General features: G+C 41.4%; 2 protein-coding genes across 22 annotated transcripts in view; one reads left to right on the top strand and one right to left on the bottom strand.

Annotated features, from left to right (window-relative positions):
- The window catches only part of ARSJ (arylsulfatase family member J), a 99,388-nt gene extending 81,281 nt beyond the window's left edge, over window positions 1-18,107 (bottom strand). The window contains exon 1 of the mRNA XM_002717173.5: window positions 17,704-18,107. Coding sequence (XP_002717219.2) covers window positions 17,704-18,107 — 404 coding nt within the window. The remainder of the gene's footprint in view (window positions 1-17,703) is intronic.
- LOC127483154 (translation initiation factor IF-2) overlaps window positions 1-20,117 on the top strand; it is a 335,580-nt gene that overhangs the window by 222,390 nt on the left and 93,073 nt on the right. For 20 of the 21 annotated variants that reach the window (XR_011378297.1, XR_011378293.1, XR_011378295.1 and 17 more), the window contains one exon: window positions 19,443-19,671. The gene's annotated coding sequence lies outside the window, so the exon portion shown is untranslated. Of the gene's footprint in view, window positions 1-18,254; window positions 18,395-19,442; window positions 19,672-20,117 lie in introns of those variants that run through there. The other variant, XR_011378300.1, reaches the window with a different exon arrangement.

Raw genomic sequence — 20,117 nt, 5'->3', positions numbered from 1 at the left:
AAAACAATAATAATTGTTACTCCGAAAGAGAAAATAGAACCAGAATTACGTTTTAAGTTAGCCAATGGACCTATATTTATCGAATATTTAAGACATTAAGATAGTAATAATATGTAAGACAATCAAAGCTGGACATAGCCAGAGCATCAGAACCTATGGCTGCTAATATATATGGGACTGCACGACTGAACAAACCCCAAGGCTCACTCTCTCTCTCTGGGAAGTTGAAGCTAGAAACAGTTTTTGTAGCATTCCTATCAGAGATGTAGGGGCCTTTCTGGCTTGATTGGAAGGAGAGTTATGTCTGTCGCTTTTCAAGGGCTCTTTTACCTTTCTCCGGATCTAGGTTCACTAGGGAAGGGAAAGTGGAGAGAATATAAAAAAGCATGATTATGGGGCAGGTATTATGGTGCAGTGTCGCTCCCCGTCTTCGTGGAGGAACGACACAGGACCCTGCGCTGTTCTTTCGTCTGCTCGGCCCTCCCTGGGTTTGCTGCTGGTTCTTCCCGGGTTGGCTACCAACCCTTCCACCTCCGTGGAAGGGCGGTTCCCCCTAGCCACTTTCCCCACTTCCGCGGGGGAGCGGCACACCGCCGGCCGGCTCTCTCGGGGGCTGCACAGGTGTTCCTTCAGATAGATGTTCCCGGTGCATGTTGTCTCTCTCCTCCTTTATAGTCCTCTTCCGCCAATCCCAACTCGGCTGCCCACACGCCGAGTACGCTCCTCTCCTCCAATCAGGAGCAGCTCCTGCAGCTTGTCAAGTTGGTGAGAGGCAGCTGGGTAGAAGCTGTTGCTCCTCTCCCAGCGCCATATTGTGGGAGAGCAGATGCATAGAATAAGTCTTAATTCCAGTAACCGTATAGTCCGAGTTGCTCCCCACAGTGCAGAAGGTTAATCTTCCATATCACAGTAACTTTTTTGTGTCCCAGTTACTCCACTTCCTATTCAACTTCCTGTTAATGCATACTGCAAGGCATAAGATGATGGCCCAAGCTTAGGCACCTGCCACTCACGTGAGCGACCCAGATGGAGTTCCCTGGCTCCTAACTTCAGCCTGACCAAACCCTTGCTATTGGCAGACACCTGGCAGATCTCTCTCTCTCTCTCTCTCTCTCTCTCTCTCTTCCTCCTCCCCTGCCCCATCACTCTTGCCCTTCAAGTGTAAGGGAATAAATAAAAAACATTCAAAAAATAATACCAATAAATTAAGACATTTAATGTTTCAATATGTGAAACTACTTTAATAGCTTAAATATTGTTAGAGTAGCCAAAAAATCAAAACCACCTTAGTATCCACCTGCTGATGAATGGGTAAAGAAAATATGTTTCATATATACAACAGAATAAAACAAGAATGAAATCTTGACATTAGCAACAACACGGATAACTGGAGGTCACTATGTTAGGTGAAATTAGCCAAGCTCAGAAAGATAAGTATCATATGATCTCATTCATAAGTGAGTCAAAAAGAGATGCTCTCGCCAGCGCCGCGGCTCACTAGGATAATGCTCTGCCTTGAGGCACCAGCACACCGGGTTCTAGTCCCGGTTGGGCGCCGGATTCTGTCCCGGTTGCCCCTCTTCCAGGCCAGCTCTCTGCTGTGGCCAGGGAGTGCAGTGGAGGATGGCCCAAGAGCTTGGGCCCTGCACCCCATGGGAGACCAGGAGAAGCACCTGGCTCCTGCCATCTGATCAGCGCGGTGCGCCGGCTGTAGCGCGCCCTCCGTGGCGGCCATTGGAGGGTGAACCAACGGCAAAAGGAAGACCTTTCTCTCTGTCTCGCTCTCACTATCCACTCTGCCTGTCAAAAAAAAAAAAAAAAAAAGAGAGATGCTCTCATAGCTGTGAAAAGTATAATAGTGGCTACAAGAGGCTGGGGAGAGAGGTGGGTACAGAAGAATTGGGGAAAGGTTGATTAATGGGTACTAAGTTATAGCAAGAAAGAAGTAAGAAGTTCTAGAGCTCTTCTATAAAGCAGGGTGACCACAGATAATATATTAACTGTGTATTTATCTATTAAAAAGTAATTAGAATATAGGATTTTGGGGGTGTCTTTATTTTGGGGGTGTTTAATGTTTGAGTAGATATATTTACCTTGATTATACATTATACATGTATCAAAACATCACATAGTACCCTATAAATATGTACAATTTTTATGTATGTTAAAAACTTTTAAAATAAATAAATATTGTTAGAAGGCTTGAACGGGCCGGCGCCGCAGCTCACTGGGCTAATCCTCCGCCTTGCGGCGCCAGCACACTGGGTTCTAGTCCCGGTTGCCCCTCTTCCAGGCCAACTCTCTGCTGTGGCCAGGGAGTGCAGTGGAGGATGGCCCAAGTGCTTGGGCCCTGCACCCCATGGGAGACCAGGATAAGTACCTGGTTCCTGCCATCGGATCAGTGCGGTGCGCCGGCCACAGAGCGCCGGCCGCGGCGGCCATTGGAGGGTGACCCAAGGGCAAAGGAAGACCTTTCTCTCTGTCTCTCTCTCTCTCACTGTCCACTCTGCCTGTCAAAAAAAAAAAAAAAAAAAAAGGCTTGAAAGGAATTAACATTGTTATCTGTAATTAATATATGAAAACAATGAAGAGGGGCAGGCTCTGTGGCACAGTGGGTTAAAGCCCTGGTCTGAAGCGCTGGCATCCCATAATGGGCACTGGTTCTAGTCCTAACTGCTCCTCTTCTAATCCAGCTCTCTGCCATGGCCTGGGATAGCAGTAGAAGATGTCCCAGGTCCTTGGGCCCCTGCCCTCGCTTGGGAGACCCAGAGGAAGCTCCTGGCTCCCGGCTTCAGATGGGCGCAGCTCTGGCCATTGCAGCCATCTGGAGAGTGAACCAACAGATGGAAGACCTCTCTCTTTGTCTCTACCTCTCTCTGTAACTCTGTATTTCAAATAAATAAAAATAAATCTTTTTAAAAAAGATTTAAAAAACAATGAAGAACAAGAAATTACTCCAATTTCTCAAAATTATAATAGAAAACCAGCTTGAAAATGAGTCTCTAGGTTTTAGAATAGCTATACTTATTTAGTCTGTAGTTGATTTATTTGAACAGATATGACTTTTGATACTTATTCATCTCCACTGTAAAGACAAACTATGCAGTTATATCAAACTCATCCTGCCAACCATCTAAGTAATGTGTTAGAAAAGTCACAGTGTTAGAGCTGAACTAGTGTCAGAACTCACTATGGGATCTATGCCCAGGTAGGTTACTTCTCTGGGCTTGATTTCTTCATGTGGAAAATGAGGACAATAATGATTAGCATCTGAGTTATAAGCCTTAGAGGATATATAAAAAATAGATAATAGGTATGCACACAGATTTAGAGGCAGATATGTTAGAGGACATGTATTAGGGAGCAATACCTATAAATATATTCATTAGCACTTAAATGGCAAATAAGTGTTAAATCTCCATTTCCAAGATTTTATCTTCAACCAGATCTGTTAGGTAGAAAACCACATGATTAAATCAGGCTTTAGAGAATTGCAAGGACAAAGAAACCAGGATTAAAATAAAAAATTGATTTTAAATGTTTGGGCTTATTATAATTTTAAGTGCATTAAAATTAGCATCTAAGCCAACACAAAATATAATTTGATAAATTGGAATCATTTGGCTCATATCTATTTATAATATTTTTGCCTTACCCTATGCAAAAATCTGCTGTGTTCTAAGGATATAACACAGTCTTTAAACACATAACATTCAACCTCCAAGATAATTATTATACTCTGATGAAATGATTTTAAAAATTTAAAGTTCTTCAGATTCGAGATGCTTGCACAATCTTTTAAGTTTCTAATAAATAATAATTTCTTAAACATCTTAAGTTTATAGCACATATTTACAGGAAAGATTAATAATGTAGGATTATATAAGTATACTAAAAAATCAAATTTACTTTTATAGGGGTTAATATAGTTTAAGTTAATTAAAATGGAGTTAGCAAGTACAGATAACTTTTTTAGGATTTTTTTTTTTTTTGGTCAGGTACAACAGCAGAGAAATTCAGACAGATAAACTATTCTCTTTAGTTTGATTAGTTTTCACATATAGTAAGTCATACATATAAAATAAACTGACTAGATTTTAAATGTCAAATAGATGTTAAATCTGTATTTCCAAGATCTTGTCTTCAACTAAATCCTTCAGCTAGAAAAACAAATGATTAGATTAGGTTTTTTAGGGTTACAAACTAAATCAAACTAGAATCTAGTTATTTATGTGCTAACAGATATGACACAGTAAAGCAAGAAAAGTCAATAATGAAGGAGAGAAAGCGTAAAACAGTAGGAATCCAGTTCTTGAGGAAGAAAGATGGGTTTAGGGAAGCATGCACTTCAATGACTACAAGAAGGCAGGCAGAAAACACAGTTGTTAACATTGGTAGATTGGGAAATTTGGTGTTGGAAATATGAAACAGATACTCATTGCTTTTGTTCTTTGATGGATTTTTAAATAATAGAGAATAACCTGACAAAATTTTACAATTTAAGGATATGAAAAATGTGGAAAGAGTTTTATACAATAGGACACATAGTAGAGGAAAGTAAAAATATTGCTGAGAATTTTTGAGAACTTAGGTGGTTCATTTTAATTGATTTGAAAGAGCAACAAAGAAAAGTAGAGATAGAGGCAAAGACAGAGAAATCTTTCATCTGCCGTTTCAGTTCCCAAATGCTCCACAACAGCTGGGGCTTGGCCAGGCCCAAGCCAGGAGCTGGGAACTCAATCCACATCTCCCACATGGGTGGCAAGGCCTCAAGAGTATCTGAGCCATTTCCTGCTGCTTCCCAGGTGCACATTATCAGGAAACTGGCACCAGAAGCATAGCTGGGCCTCAATCCCAGCACTCCACTGTGGAATGCAGGCATCATAAGCAGTGTTTTAACTACTGCACAAAAGGCCTGCCCCTTGAAAGCCTAAGTTAGATGTGTAATCATGACTTTAATGTAATCAAGTATTGTTTGCCGCTCCTGTTCTTGCTGTTATGTTCACCTGCTGTTTGGACTTTCTTTGAGTACCAACTATGCCTATCAAGCCTACTTTGCCTGTGTATGGAACAATTTAGCATTCTCACAGGGTAGTCAGTTTCCCAGCCTCTTTCTCATCCACATCTTATTCCACCAAAATTGAAAGCAATTAAGAATTTTAGAAAAGGATATCAGTAGATCTTCTTAGCAATGGGACAATAGCCTAGTGATTATTTTTTTGGCTTATCTCCCAGCAGGCCCAGCTGGTTGGCAGATTTAGCGTTACTGACAAAGTGGAGGTTCTCACTAATCATTATAGAGTTAAGAGGTTAGAAAAGGACCCAGTGCTGTGGCACACTTAAGCCTGGAATGCCAGCATCCCGTATGGGCGCCAGTTCAAGATTTTAATGCTCCACTACTGATCCAGCTTTCCTGGAAAGCAGCAGCAGATGTCCCAAGTACTTGGGCCCCTGCACCCACACAGGAGACTTGGAAGAAGCTCTTGGTTCCTGATTTGGGATCGGTCCAGCTCTGGCCATTGTAGCCATTTGGGGAATGAACCAGCAGATGGAAGACCTCTCTCTCTCTCTCTCTGCCTCCTCCCAACCCCTTTCTCTCTGTAACTCTGCCTTTTAAATAAATAAATAAATCTTTATAAAAAGAGGTTAGGAAAATTATATGTCTCTTTGAACTCTAAGAATTATATCACTCTGTGTTGGGTGCCTCATTGCAGCATGCTCACTAAAGGTAAACACAACCTCTATAAGGTAAACCCAAAAGCTCCATGAATGTTGTCATAATTCATGTGGAGGATTCTACATATGTCCATTTTGGGGAAAAAACATTTAAGAGTAGTTGAGATTTGTAAAAATGTTTTCAAAATAAAATCCCTAAAGAATTCAGTTAAAACTAAAAGAACATAGTGAATGTTTATTATGTGATAGACAATGTTACAGTATGATTAAGTTCTTTTTACTCTCATTAGATGAGGAGTCACATAGACAGGAGTCACCAAAGGTTTCGCTATAAGTGGAAAGCTGGTGCTTAGGCCCAAGTATTCATCCTATGCCTACTGCTGCTCAAATGACTTCCTAACATGATTGCTTTCTCTGAATGTGATATTTTCAAATTAGACTTGAGAAATTATTAAAAATTATTAACCTGAACATCTATATCTTCCTAACCCTTTCAAATACAGCATTGTATATCTCATTTAAAGAGCAACAGTGATATGGATATTTATAATTTTTAAATCAAAGCATTCCTTTTAAATTTTAAATATTGTATGAATAGGTGAAAACTAAATTCAAGATGAACTCAAGAATGTCAGCCATAAGACACTTGTATATTTCGAATATTTTCCCATTCAGAGCCTTTCATTTGATTCAATACAATTACTAAATAAATATTTACTGAGGGCCAACTTATTAACAAGCATTCATTAACTATTAATAGGATAGCTTAAAGTTGCCTAGCCTGGAGATAATCAAGACTGTTAAGGTTATATGGCTTTCTGGCGCTGTGGCGCAAAGGGTTAATGCCCTGGCCTGAAGCACCAGCATCCCATATGGGCGCCGGTTCAAGACTCGGCTGCTCTACTTCTAATCCAGCTCTCTGCTATGGCCAGGGAATGCAGTAGAAGATGGTCCAAGTCCTTGGGTCCCTGGGAGACCCGGAAGAAGCTCCTGACTCTTGGCTTCAGATCAGTGCAGCTTCAGCCATTGTGGCCAATTGGGGAGTGAACCATCAGATGGAAGACCTCTCTCTCTGTCTCTCCTCTGTGTAACTCTGACTTTCAAATAAAATAAATAAATCTTTAAAAAAAAAGGTTATATGGCTTTCTATGTGGCAGGCCCTTACAGTAAATCCCATGAGGTAGGCATATAACATCCTCATTTTCTCGTGAGAAAACTGAAGCATAGTTTAAGTTAAATAGTTGATGTCACACAAGTTCCAGGCTGTTAACCACTATGCTATTGTGCTCACATGTTCTCTCCCTCTCCCCCCTTTTGCTCTCTCTCTATATATAGATTCTGTAAAAAGTTGATGATTTAGTGTATTCTTGTGTATTTGGTGATTGGGAGAAAAGGTTAAATAGTTGCGCTCTTTCTTAAGATTTATTTATTTATTTGAAAGGCAGAGTTATGGGGGGATGGCAAAGAGAGAGAGACAGAGAAACAGATATAGACAGAGAGATCTTCCATCCACTAGTTCACTGCCCAAATGGTTGCAACAGCCAGGGCTGGGCCAGGCAGGAACAAGAGCTTCTCAGGTCTCCCACATGGATGGCAGGGGACCAAGCACTTGGGCCATCTTCTGCTATTGTTTCCAAGCTATTAGCAGAAAGCTAGTTCAGAAGTGGAACAATCAGGACACTAACTGGTGCCCATATGGGACACGGGTGTTGCAGGTGGCAGTTTACCCACTATGCTATGATGAGCAGGACCTCAGAGATCTTTTATTTCTGTTCATTCCCTGAAATGTCCACAATAGCTGAGCTAGGGCAGGCCCAAGTCAAAAGCCCAGAACTCGATCTTGCTCTCCAATGTGGGACCCAGTACTTGAACCTCGCTGCCTTCTACAGTGTATATTAGCAGGAAGTTAGATTCAAAAGCAGAGTCAGGGCTTGAACCCAGGCACTTTCCTTATGGGATGTGGGCATCTCAAAGAGTGCTTAGCCTACATAGAAGAGTGTCTAATTTTCTTAAGTAGGGAAGTGTACACAATAAATAGTTTTGAATTAGTACATTATTTTTTGCTTCCTAGGGATCAGAACTTCATGTACTCTATGATTACTATTTCAACAAACTCCTAAGCAATTGCCTTCAGCATCTCAATCCAAGCTACACAGTAGGACCTGGGTGAAATTTCTGCAGCATGATTCAAATCATGCAAATTCCCTGCTTATTTGTCTTTTTCTGTCTCTCAAATAAAACAAATAAATTTTAAAGAACAATTTCTCATAAATTATATAATATGTAAAATTTCTCAAAACATTTTCACATATATTACCCCCAATCAGTGCAATAACTTTGTTTCATAGAAAACATACTTTCCTCTTTTTTTTAAAGATTTATTTTTTTTAACTTTTATTTAATGAATATAAATTTCCAAAGTACAGCTTATGGATTACAATGGCTCCCCCCCATAACTTTCCTCCCACCCCCAACCCTCCCCTTTCCCACTCCCTCTCCCCTTCCATTCACATCAAGACTCATTTTCAATTCTCTTTATATACAGAAGATCAGGTTAGTATATATTAAGTAAAGATTTCAACAGTTTGCACCCACATAGAAACACAAAGTGAACAATACTGTTTGAGTACTAGTTATAGCATTAAATCACAATGTACAGCACATTAAGGACAGAGATCCTACATGAGGAGTAAGTGCACAGTGACTCCTGTTGTTGATTTAACAAATTGACACTCTTGTTTATGGCATCAGTAATCCCCCTAGGCTCTTGTCATGAGTTGCCAAGGCTATGGAAGCCTTTTGAGTTCACCGACTCTGATCATATTTAGACAAGGTCATAGTCAGAGTGGAAGTTCTCTCCTCCCTTCAGAGAAAGGTACCTCCTTCTTTGATGACCTGTTCTTTCCACTGGGATCTCACTCACAGAGATCTTTCATTTAGGTTTTTGTTTTGTTTTGTTTTTGGTTTTTTTTTTTCCAGAGTGTCTTGGCTTTCCATGCCTAAAATACTCTCATGGGCTTTTCAGCCAGATCCGCATGCCTTAAGGGCTGATTCTGAGGCCAGAGTGCTGTTTAGGACATCCACCATTCTATGAGTCTGCTTGTATCCCGCTTCCCATGTTGGATCATTCTCTCCCTTTTTTATTCTATCAGCTAGTATTTGCAGACACTATTCTTGTTTATGTGATCCCTTTGGTTCCTAGTCCTATCATTATGATCAATTGTGAACAGAAATTGATCACGGGGACTAGTGAGATGGCACTGGTACATGCCACCTTGATGGGATTGAATTGGAATCCCCTGGTATGTTTCTAACTCTCCCATTTGGGGCAAGTCAGCTTGAGCATGTCCCAAATTGTACATCTCCTCCCTCTCTTATTCCCACTCTTATATTTAACAGGGATCATTTTTTCAGTTAAGTATCACCACTTAAGAAAAACTGTGTATTAATTACAGAATTCAACCAATAGTATTAAGTAGAACAAACAAAAAATACTAGGAGGGATAAAGTATTAAGTTGTTCATCAACAGTCAGGGCAAGGGCTGATTAAAGATTTATTTATTTATTATTTGAAAGACAGCGTTAAAGAAAGGTAGTGGCAGAGAGAGAGGTCTTCCATCTACTGGTTAGCTCCCCAAATGGTCAGAACTGCTGGAGCTGGGCCAATCTGAGACTGGAAGTCAGGAATTTCTTCTAGGTCTCCCCCACAGATACAGGGACCCAAGGACTTTGGCCATCTTCTACTGCTTTCCCAGGCCATAGCAGAGAGCTGGATCAGAAGTGAAGCAGCCAGGACTCGAATCTGCACCCATGTGGGATGCCAGAACTGCATGCAGTGGCTTTACCCACCATGCCACAGCAGCGGTCCTAGTGCAATAATTTCTGATGTTGATAAAACAAATAATGCCATTATTCCTATTCTATAGATGAAAATGATATGTCTCAGAAAGATTAAGTCTTATTCAGTAATTTGTTGAGTCAGCACTGTAACTCAGATTTCCTCCATACAGATTCTATGCTATTTTTGCTCTATTACATTGCCTGCCAGAGGAAAATAAATAATCTTTTATTCACCAATTCACTCACTCATTCTTCACACATTTACTTAAAGCTTATTAGTCCAAAACACTGGATCGGGTGTTTGGGATTTACGGAAATTATAAATAAGAGTCTCACCATTCAGGGGACCAACAAGGGAAGCAAGAATTTCACTTAAAGCTGTGTGAACAAGTGGAAAACTCATGCCTAAGACAGTAATAGAATAGATTACAAAAGGCCATTACTTAGATAAATTATTTCCATCTAAGAAATCATGGAAACCTATGTAGGGAAGATGGTATTCTAGCTGAGTTTTAATGAGTCGTTTTTATTTGGGCAATGAAAGTTATGATGTGAATATCAAGGAGTTATTGCTCCTATTGTGAGCAATAGGTGAGCAATAGGAGAGAAAAAGTCAGGGTGTGCCCAAGACACTAAATCCAATTCTCTGGAGTAGAGTTTGAAGAAAGAGAGGCTTTAAAATGTGTCTAAGACTGGACTATGCAGCTTATAACATTGGTAGGGAGCAGAATGGGATGATGAAAATAATAAGGGTTTTGTTATAGTCAAACAAATTGAGGTTAAAAATATATGCTTTGTAGTTTACAAGTAGTGTGACTATGACCAATTTCTATTATTTCTCTGTTTATATGCCACATATAACATGAGGATATTTGTTAAATATTTTATAAATACTTTTCAAAAAAATATTTTACCTTCATGGGGTGGAGGTGATGATCAAAGACAGGATGTCTGGAAAGTAACTGGCAAAAGAAGCAAAAATTAATTTCTCATCCCATTCTTCAGGAGTTAATAGGGGAATCAGGGAGGGCATTTGCTGAAGGTGGTAATGTAATGACAGTCACGTGTTAGTAAAGCAAACGTGTTGGGACAATGAGAAGACAGAGGGGTCCAAGATTAGAGGTAGATAGGTTTCTTTTTTTAACAATAGATCACACGAGAGAAATAAATACTTCAATGAACACTACTGGGAATATTTAATATCTAGAATGATAAAAGAATTGCAATAAGTTTTAATTATAACAACATAAAAACCCAAGAACCATTCAGGAAATGATTAAATCAAGATTAATCTTGGAATGATGCTATGGGGGAAATAAATGAAACCAAACTTTGAAAGAAAAGAAGCTCTATACTGATCTCCTATTTAAAGAAGAGGCTCCAAGGCTTTTGGTCCTCTCCTCTTTGATCTCTGAGAAGGTCATTTGGATGAAACAAGATGTACTCAGCACCCTGCACCTGGATAAATTTCCACCTTTCAGAACAGGAAACTCAAGAGTGTTAACCTGAATAGGGATTCACTTCAAAGTGTATCTTTTTAAAAAGACTCATTGAGTATTAGAGACTTTGATCATAAGGGTATGCCAATAGCTGACTTGACCATGATTCTATGATGAGAAAATCCACAGTTACACAGGAATAGGCAGCAACTGGGGGAAAGGTCTTGATGATTGAGCCATTCTTTTTGAACTGTATGTGTGAGGTTTTAAAGCCAGCCTCTCTACTTGCTCTATTAATTTTTCAAAGTCAATATAAGGCTTGAAAGGAGCTCTTATTTCTTCTGTACATCTAACTATAAACTCTACATTTTTCTAAATGTAAGTTGTAACCAAATATATTGAAGGTAGAGTGAATGCCTAGTAGCGGATATTTTCTGGATGCAGAATACTACTTAAATCTAGGCCTTGAAAAAAAGAAGTAAATGAAAGAGAAAGAATTTATGACCTCGATGTTTACAGTATGAGCATGCATGGATTCAAAAGTCTTTGCATCAAAATAAAACCTTTTTAACTCAATTTTTCTACAAACTTTTTGAAGTACCTTAATATGAGCTGCAGCAGTTGGGGGGAGAATGTGTGTGTTTCGCACCTATGAAATGAAATAACCACACCCTACTTACGCTCCTATAAGACTAGCTGAAAGAGTTCAGCTATTTTTTCAAGATTTCTCACACTAGAGTAACTCTAAATTAAGAGTTTGTTATCTAAAAGCAATACTTTGTAACCTTTCAGAAGACACATCCTCTCACCTCCGTAGCCCACTGCAGTCCTATCTGAAGGAGACCCACTGGGATTCTATCTCTAGGCCAAAGTAGGCCCCCAGGGCTCCTGACTGCACACAGTTAGAGATGGACAGTCTGCTCAATCTGCAGAAGGAAACTATAATGACAGTTGAACACTTACCACTTCCTAAGAGAGCATCTGGGAACAAATTACCACTATACCTTCCAGCCCTGTTTAAATCTTCACTGTAATTACAATCTTTCCAAAATACCTGTGTTCATTCAGATTCTAACCTCTCTCTGTACGTCCTCTCATTCAGTCTCTCCCCATTGCAACTCACTAACCCTATCCAGTAAATCCTCTGTAACTGAAAGTCTGTTATTACAAAGTCCCTTTTGACCACGTCTTCCTGGACAGTTCCCTCTACCTTTTGGCTCTAACGGACTGTTGGTAGTTCCCACCATTCTCTCAACTCAGGGCTGGTCTTTTAGCCACATCCCAGTTATCACACAACCAGAAGCAGGGATGGGCACTTTTTAAGCAATTTTGGTTCCTGTCTCCTTTTAAAATCTGAACTTCTATGAAAAGGATGGCAATAAACTGAAGAATCACCATCTTTCCTGCTGGAGTCCTTTCACCAATTCCAGGCCCTCCCTCCCTTCCACATTCAATAATCCCAGCACTAGCTCACTGACCTCTTTACTATGAGTTCTCTCAGACTCAGGGATTTCAGTATCCACAGGAGTGACCATCCAACACCCACCACCCTTCCAGTACTATCTCACTTCCAAAGATTTTCTACCATCTCATGTTAGTATTTATTCATTATCATTTTCAAAAACTACTACTCTACTTACAAAATATTAGACTTAAGTATGTGCTTTCTTAACTACTATAATTTATCAGTTCAGTTTTCCAAATTTACTTCAGTCCCATCCAGTCATTCCACTGACCTCAAACACTTTTAAAGAACACAGTCCCCTTGGAGTCTTCTTCTTTTCATTGCCAAGTTCACATTCTATAATCCACCACCATATTTGATTGGAAATTCCCAAAATATAGTTAAGTCTACGTCTTTAACTGTGCTGTTCCTGCACACCAGCACCTGAAGGCGGAGTAAGAAAACAAATGATGAATTGCCTTGGCTAACATTTATGAGTACAAATCTCAAGCAGGCTCTCATTCCTCTGCTTTTTCCTACTTAGTTCACTTTTCCTTCTCCTAAGGAATACTTTGTATCTCTCTCTCTTTAAGCCTCCATATCTTTATTCCCAGCTAATGATCTCATTTGTTATTTCACCTACAGTACAGTAATTCAGAAGGGAACTACCTCACATTCCCCAAACTAAATCTCAGAATTTAATTGCATCTGCAACTCTGTACTTTCTTCTTTCCTATTAAAATGAATGAATAGATATAGATAAAGAACTGCCAAGGCCATTTTGAAGAACAAACAAGGGACTTACATTCTAAGTATGAATACTTATAATACAGCTATAGTAAAGAGAAAGTGGTATTGTCACAAAGAGACAAAGAGAACAGTGGAACATAACAGGGGCCAGGGAGAAATCAAGCATATCCTTTTATCTGAGTTATGAAAAAGGTGATGTTGCAGTGCAGTGGGGAAAGTTTATTCTTTTTAAATCAGGCAAAAGTACATACATATGGTAAAAAATATTGAACCTATTTGCACCCAACTGAAAAATTAATCTAGATAAATTATAGACCTCAATCTAAAAATAAAATAAAACAAGAAAAATAGACCACTGTCACAATCTTGGGATAAGACTATATTGTGTTGGATACAAAATAAGTTATAAACTGAATCACAATCATATTAAAACCATCTGTTCACCAAAAAACACTATTAGAAGAGTGAAAAAGCAACCAGCAGAAGATATTCACACCAAACAGAACCTGACAAAGGAACAGAATATATGAACAGCTCTACCACAAATCAATAAGGAAAAAGCAATCACCTAAAGAGGAAGTAAGCAAAAGGCTTGAATCAATACTTCTTAAAGGGGAATATCCAAGCAGTTCATAAAAATATGAAAACATGCTCAATTTCCATTATTCATCAAGGAAGTACAAATAGAATCCATGATGGTGCACCAGTGTATCATAACCTTAAAGACCAAAATAAAAAAAAATAATAATGCCAAATGTTGGCAATGATGTGAAGCAATTGCAGCTTTGCATGCAACCACTAGTGAGAGTATAAACTGGTAGAATCACTTTGGGAAACTGTTGGGAAGTTTCTATAAAAACTGAACACACACATCCCTATACCACAGCAATTCTACTTCTTGATAGATATCCAAGAGAAATGCATACCTATTTTCATCAAAAAATATAGACAAGTATGTTTATGGCAGCATATTCATAATAGCTCAGCACTGGAAACAACTCAAAAGGCCCATCAGTGGTAGAATGCATAAACAAGTTGCAGTATATTTACACAGGAGCACTATTCAGTAATGACAATGAATGAATTATGTCTATAGGCAACAACATGAAAAATCGTTACAAATATAATAATCTCAAAAGGAAGAAGCTGGTGTCAGCATTGTAACACAGTGGGTTAAAGCCACCGCTTAGTATGCCCACATCTCACATCAGAGTTCTGATTCGGGTCCTGGCTACTCCAACTCCAACTCCAACTCTGCTGGGAAGGCAGCACATAATAGCTTAAGTGCTTGGGCCTTTGCCACCACATGCAAGGTCTGGATGGAATTCTAGGCTTCTGGCTTCAGCCTGCCCCAGCCTCAGTTTTGTGGGTATTTAGAGAGTGAATTAGTGAGGAAGATCTTTGTCTCTGTCTCTCCCTCTCTCTCTCTGTCACTCTGCCAAAATAAATAAATAAGCCTTGAAAAACCCTGTGCATAGTGTTTTCACTGTAATTCCATCTATGTAAAGTTCAAAAACAGGCAAAATTAATCTATGATGATAGAAGTCAGGGGATTGATTATCTGGTAAGAGGCAGCAGCTGGTAAGGGTTGTGCAAAATGAATTTATCAGGTATGCTGTTACAGAGGCACATTATCAGAGTTAGCTTCACATTTGTTAATAATGCTCACCACAGTATTTCTAGAGGGCAGCCACTTTTCCAAACAACCTTGTGTCCCACCAGGCCAACTCTGAACACCTGGAGTGCTGTTTCTCAAAGTCTAGGGCACAGAACCATGCTTTACTACCCCTCTTGCAATCTGTTACCATATCTATACAAACCAGATAACTACAGCAACAACCTCATAGAGTTGCTGTAAGGATTAAATGAGATAATGTACATAAGTGCATTATTCTAGAATATGACCACTGCCCAACAGTAGCTAGCATGTAATACCAACACCCTTAATTTAATATTAACAGTGCTACCATCAGAATAACCTGACATGCTGTTTAAATCACTATTGATTTCTGGACTACACCCCAGATCTGCTAAAGCTGAACAACTGGTGGGCCCAGAAATCTGAATTTCAACTAGTATTTGGAGCGATTCTTTCTACATACTCAAATTTGAGAACTACCATCTACAAATTAGGGATTACTCCTTACCTGTGCCTCACAGCTACTGTACAGGAACTTTCACTCAATACATGCTTATTGACAGACTGGTATTTTTAAAAATCATTAAAAGAATCTGGAATTTGCTATAATTTCTATAGCAGAAAGATTTTTACATTTTGACATCAGCAAACCATAAGAGGAGGTTGCTTTGTTGATATCATCAAAAGTTACTCCTGCTTCCATCTTTTAGGTTCTGTCTTTGTCATGTGAAAATATTTGAAGCCTCTCAACATTTTGCAGGAAACACTCCTTCCCTTAAAATAAGGTAATCCATTTAGGGTTTTATTGTTGCCCTTCTTGCTTTAGAGGATCCAGAAGGCAAGGACAGGAACCATAGAACCAATGCCCCTATTCTCTGGGTCCTGCATTATTAATATTCAACCCAGGAGAAGGCTTCTATAGCCAGTGTCTTTCTATGTTACCTAAGGGTTACAGGAGTGGGGAACTGTTTTTACTGCCAAGGGCCATTTGTATATTTATAACACCATATTTAGAACATAATTCACACAAGTATGAACTTGAAACTCAGTCTGCTACAGATTTATTGATTTTTCGAGTCCTCCCTGAGGTTGCCTTGGCAGGGCCAGACCCAGTGATTTTGTGGGCCTTATGAGGCCATAGGCTGGATGTTCCCCACTCTTGAAGGTCCAGCAATTTGTCTTAAAGGAGAACTGCAAGTGAAAACATCCTGAATTGTTTAATTCAAATAGAAAGTTAAAGCAAATCACAGCAGCTATGAAGTTCTTGTCTACAAAACAAAAAGACATTGAATAGAAAATCTTAAAAGGAAATCTTCTGAGATATCTGATGGCACTGAAAGTATCAAGGAGTCAATCTTTGACCACAGAGAAAAATTACAATTTATTTCCACGTAGTTTCTGTTCCATCTCAGTAAGTACACATACAAGTTAAAAGGCAAAACATAGATACAGGTATTTTATCACTGTAAGATAATGTTTCAGAATTAAAGTTTCTAATTTAGTGAAGAGCCTTGAACATATACATTACTGTGACAAATAAAATTCATATAATTCAGCCACACAGTTTCAACTATTTTTTGTATTTATGTAGATCTAAACTTTATAAAGTAGCTGATGAGGTCAAGGGTTTATGACTCATTTATTGCATGAACCAAATATAAGGTGGCTCAGATCAGACATGAAGAACTTGATCTCCAGGCCACCAGATGGACTTGTGATTTTACAACTAACAATCTGCTCCTTTTTAAATACCACGGGTCCTTGACTTTCTGGTGGTACAGTTAACCTTTAAAATGACTCTGAAGTACAGTGAGGTGTCTCTTCTCTCTCAAGAGCGGAAAAGATGAGTTTTTTTTTCTTTACTGGCGGTGATGCTAATTTATGACAGTTCGCTAAGCAATGGAAATCATGATGTAAGCAAGTCTCTGCAAGACAGAGATTCTGACAGAATACAGTCTTTATTTTTCCAAAGGATACTGGCTACTCTTAGAGGATCCAATTCCAAGAACAACTTCACTAAAGCAAGGGTTCTCTGCACTGCAGCTGAAATCAGTAGGCATGCAGATAGAAACTATCAACACTTAGGGGTTCTCTGAATCTGGACGTATAAATCAATTACAGTAGCCTATTTTCTGATAGGATAACAGTGTGAAAATAGGTGAACACCTTAAGCTTAGCTATTTATCAAAGTGATGACAGTATTATAAACTCTTCACTTTAGCGTTCAAATAATCTGATTTTTGTTACTCCAAAAGTTTCCAGACATTGGAGGAACAGTAAAGAACTTAAGATGAAGTTTGACTCCTGTTGAGCATTTATCATTGAATCTTCTTGCATTTTGAGAACTGCCTTTGTATTTGAAAATGTTTTTGAATAGTGACCCATAATAGAAAATTATCTATCAAAGACCCAAACAAATTCATACCTATCCGGCCATATTTACATCACCATTACTTTCCATCTGCTTCCTGGGCCCCTTTCTCCCTGTGACAACCTGTGGCTTTGCTCATACATCAAGAACAAACAAAAAGTCACAGAAAAAATCTTGATCTTTCTTATCAGTGATGATGAGTGTGAATTCTATTATAAAGGCTGAGAAATCTGAGCATGCTCGAAGTTGACAATAGCACTGGAATAGAACTAGATCTAGAGCTCTCTGTTAAGCAAATGTTAACAAGCCCTGGTTTCATTTAAAAACTCATAGCTCTGAGAATAAGGAAAAGACTAGACAAGTGAATAGACTGTCAAGATCATTAACACAGCATCCATTTTAACACCATCAATTCAATACCATCCATCCACCCAACATTCATTCATTCCAGTTTCCCATGCTTTGTCATTTCCTTAAATTAGAGCTTAATCTCCAATGCTTAAGATCTCTCCAAAGAATAAATAAAAGATGTACTGATACTTACTTTCCAGTAATAAACTGACTCCTGGATGGTGTGCAAATCGGCTGGACATAGTAGTTCTCCAGTTTAACTCCTTCAGCAGCGAGCTTGTCAAGAGTGGGCGTCTTTATCTCAGATCCGTGGTAGCCCACATCTCTAAATCCCTGGTCATCCGCAAGGATGAAAATGAGATGGGGCTGGGAGGTGGCGGCTGCTGTTGCGCTAGGCTCTTGTCTCTCCGCAGCTGGAGCTCCTAAGGCCCCTTCCTCCTCTTCCTCTAAACCATGGCCCCACGACAGGTAGCCATAGGTGAGGAGGCTGAGGACCCAGAAGCCTGCCAACGCTCCCATGGCTAGCATCTTCCCAGGGCAGATCCAGGCCTGCGGAGACGGGAGAGGCTGAGGCCCCGCTGCGCTCCTGGGGGCCATTCACTCGGGTGCGCACTCAGACTCCCAGCGCAGAAGCACGCACCCCGCGCCGCCGCCGGCGCACACATGCACGCGGAGCGGGATACCCCACGGACGGCGGAGGATCTCCACCTGGGAAGAAAGCCTGCGGGCCTCTCAGCCGTTCCCACTTCCAACAACTTTCCAGTCTTCTCAAAGTGATGGCTCAGCGGATCGGACGTCGGGGAAAGACGCAGAGGAGTTGCTCTTCTCCATCAAACTTCACTTTATCCTCCTCCTCGCTCCTCAGAGCAACTTCCACAGAGAAAGTTAGTATCTCCGCCCCAAAGTTCTGGGGAAGTGGGGAAAAATCAAGTGAGGCATTGAGGCTTACGGGGGCGGAGACTCGTAGCGGCCGGAGCGCCCTGGACGCCGGGGAATTCTGGGCGTGCTGTGGGTGCCCCGGAGCCCCCAGGGCTGTAGGACCTTAGCTGGCCCGGCGCTCGCCACACCTGGAGCGCTCGGGCAAATCCGGCCTGTGCGTCTCGCTCTTACCCAGGCAGACGACTGGGGGCCCGGAGGGGCCCCGCTTCCCAGTCACCTTCTCCGCTTTGCCAGGGCGCTCCGCTTGTCCCCGTCCACTCTTAGACGTCTGCCGACTGCCCCGACGCGCAGCAGGCGGCGAAGTGAGAAAAAGGCCATTTCCTGATCTTGCTCCAGGGCGCACCACCCCCTTCGCCGGAACTTCAGGCGGCGACTCCCTCGCCGGGCCGCGGGGGCGCGTTGGGGGCCCGCGAGCGCTCCGGGCCCTGTGGCCCGTGGCAGCCCGGCCCGCTGGGGCTCCGCCGAGGGGCTGCGGGCTGCGTGCGTCCTCTGGGCTAACTCAGTCCGGGCGCGCGGCGTTCTTCGCCAACTCCCTCCCTCTCGCCAGGGAATCACTGGAAAAGCCGCACTTTCTACCTCAGCTCCCCCAGGAAGAGGGGGAGGGCTAGGGCCGGTGTCCAGGCTCGAGCTTTCCTTTTTCTTTTCCGGGAGCAGGGTGGGTGAGGGAGGGGAGGCTTCGCCAGAGCGAGAGCTGCGTGCAGCCGGAGCCTCACGGGATCCAGGAGCACCGGCCGGGGCGAGGGCGAGCCGGGCGCTTCTCTTCGCGGGTCTGCCGCGGAAGCGCGCTCTGACCCGTCCCGAAAGCTGCGCGGGCAAACTTTTTAGCTCCTGCAGGGAGGGAGAGACGGAAGAAGAGGTGTAACAGCCTCTCCTGCTTTTCCTTTACCAGTCCCTTTTTCTCCCTGCCCCCCTACCAGTCTTTCCTACTCTTTCTCCCTACGTTTGAAACAGTCGCGGCGACAACTTTTAAAGTTGAATTTCTTCTCCCCACAGCTGGCCTTTACAGCCCGACTGCCTCAGGAGCTTCTCCTGACTTGAAGACAGCCAAACTTCCCTCTCCGAGGCGCTTCCCAAACTTCTGCACGGTGTCTTCAGCCCAGAACGTGGAGGCGCGTGGTGTTAATACACTTCACCTCAGGACCGGCGAAGCCACTCTGCCTGCCTGCTGTGTCCATCCAGTAGTGGAGAGCAAAGGGAATTTCTGGTAGCTCTCTATTGAAAGGTAAGCAATGCTGAGAGCCACCGAGGTTTTTCTTCCTCCAAATCTATGCAGCAGCTTTTAACCAAATACCTACTGTGGGCTGGCAGGAACGCCAGATTCTCTCAAATGACCACAGCATGAATCCAGGTTTCATTTTGCTGTTCATGAATTCTCTCCTGCTGCTAAGGGTCTTTTTGTGGTCCCAAGCAAAACTTTGGTAAATGGAAAGTTAACAACTTTGAAACTTTTGAGGGTACAGATGCTAACATCTGTATGCTTTCTACCAGTCTTTGGCTATCTCTGAGGCCATTCTGGGTGGTCTGGACAGACAGATGGCCACTTTAAAAGACATGTTTGGAAACATAAATTTAGCAGTTCTCTGCATTATCATCTGTGTGAGAGAATACTAAATATTGAGGGATTGAAAAGCACTGAGAGGTTTGGCTCCCGGCTTCATAGGCCTAATG

Source organism: Oryctolagus cuniculus, chromosome 8, assembly GCF_964237555.1.
Source record: "Oryctolagus cuniculus chromosome 8, mOryCun1.1, whole genome shotgun sequence".
Classification (NCBI taxonomy): Eukaryota; Metazoa; Chordata; class Mammalia; order Lagomorpha; family Leporidae; genus Oryctolagus; species Oryctolagus cuniculus.
The sequence above is the reverse complement of the archived record's forward strand: the minus strand, read 5'-3'. Positions and strand labels throughout refer to the sequence as shown.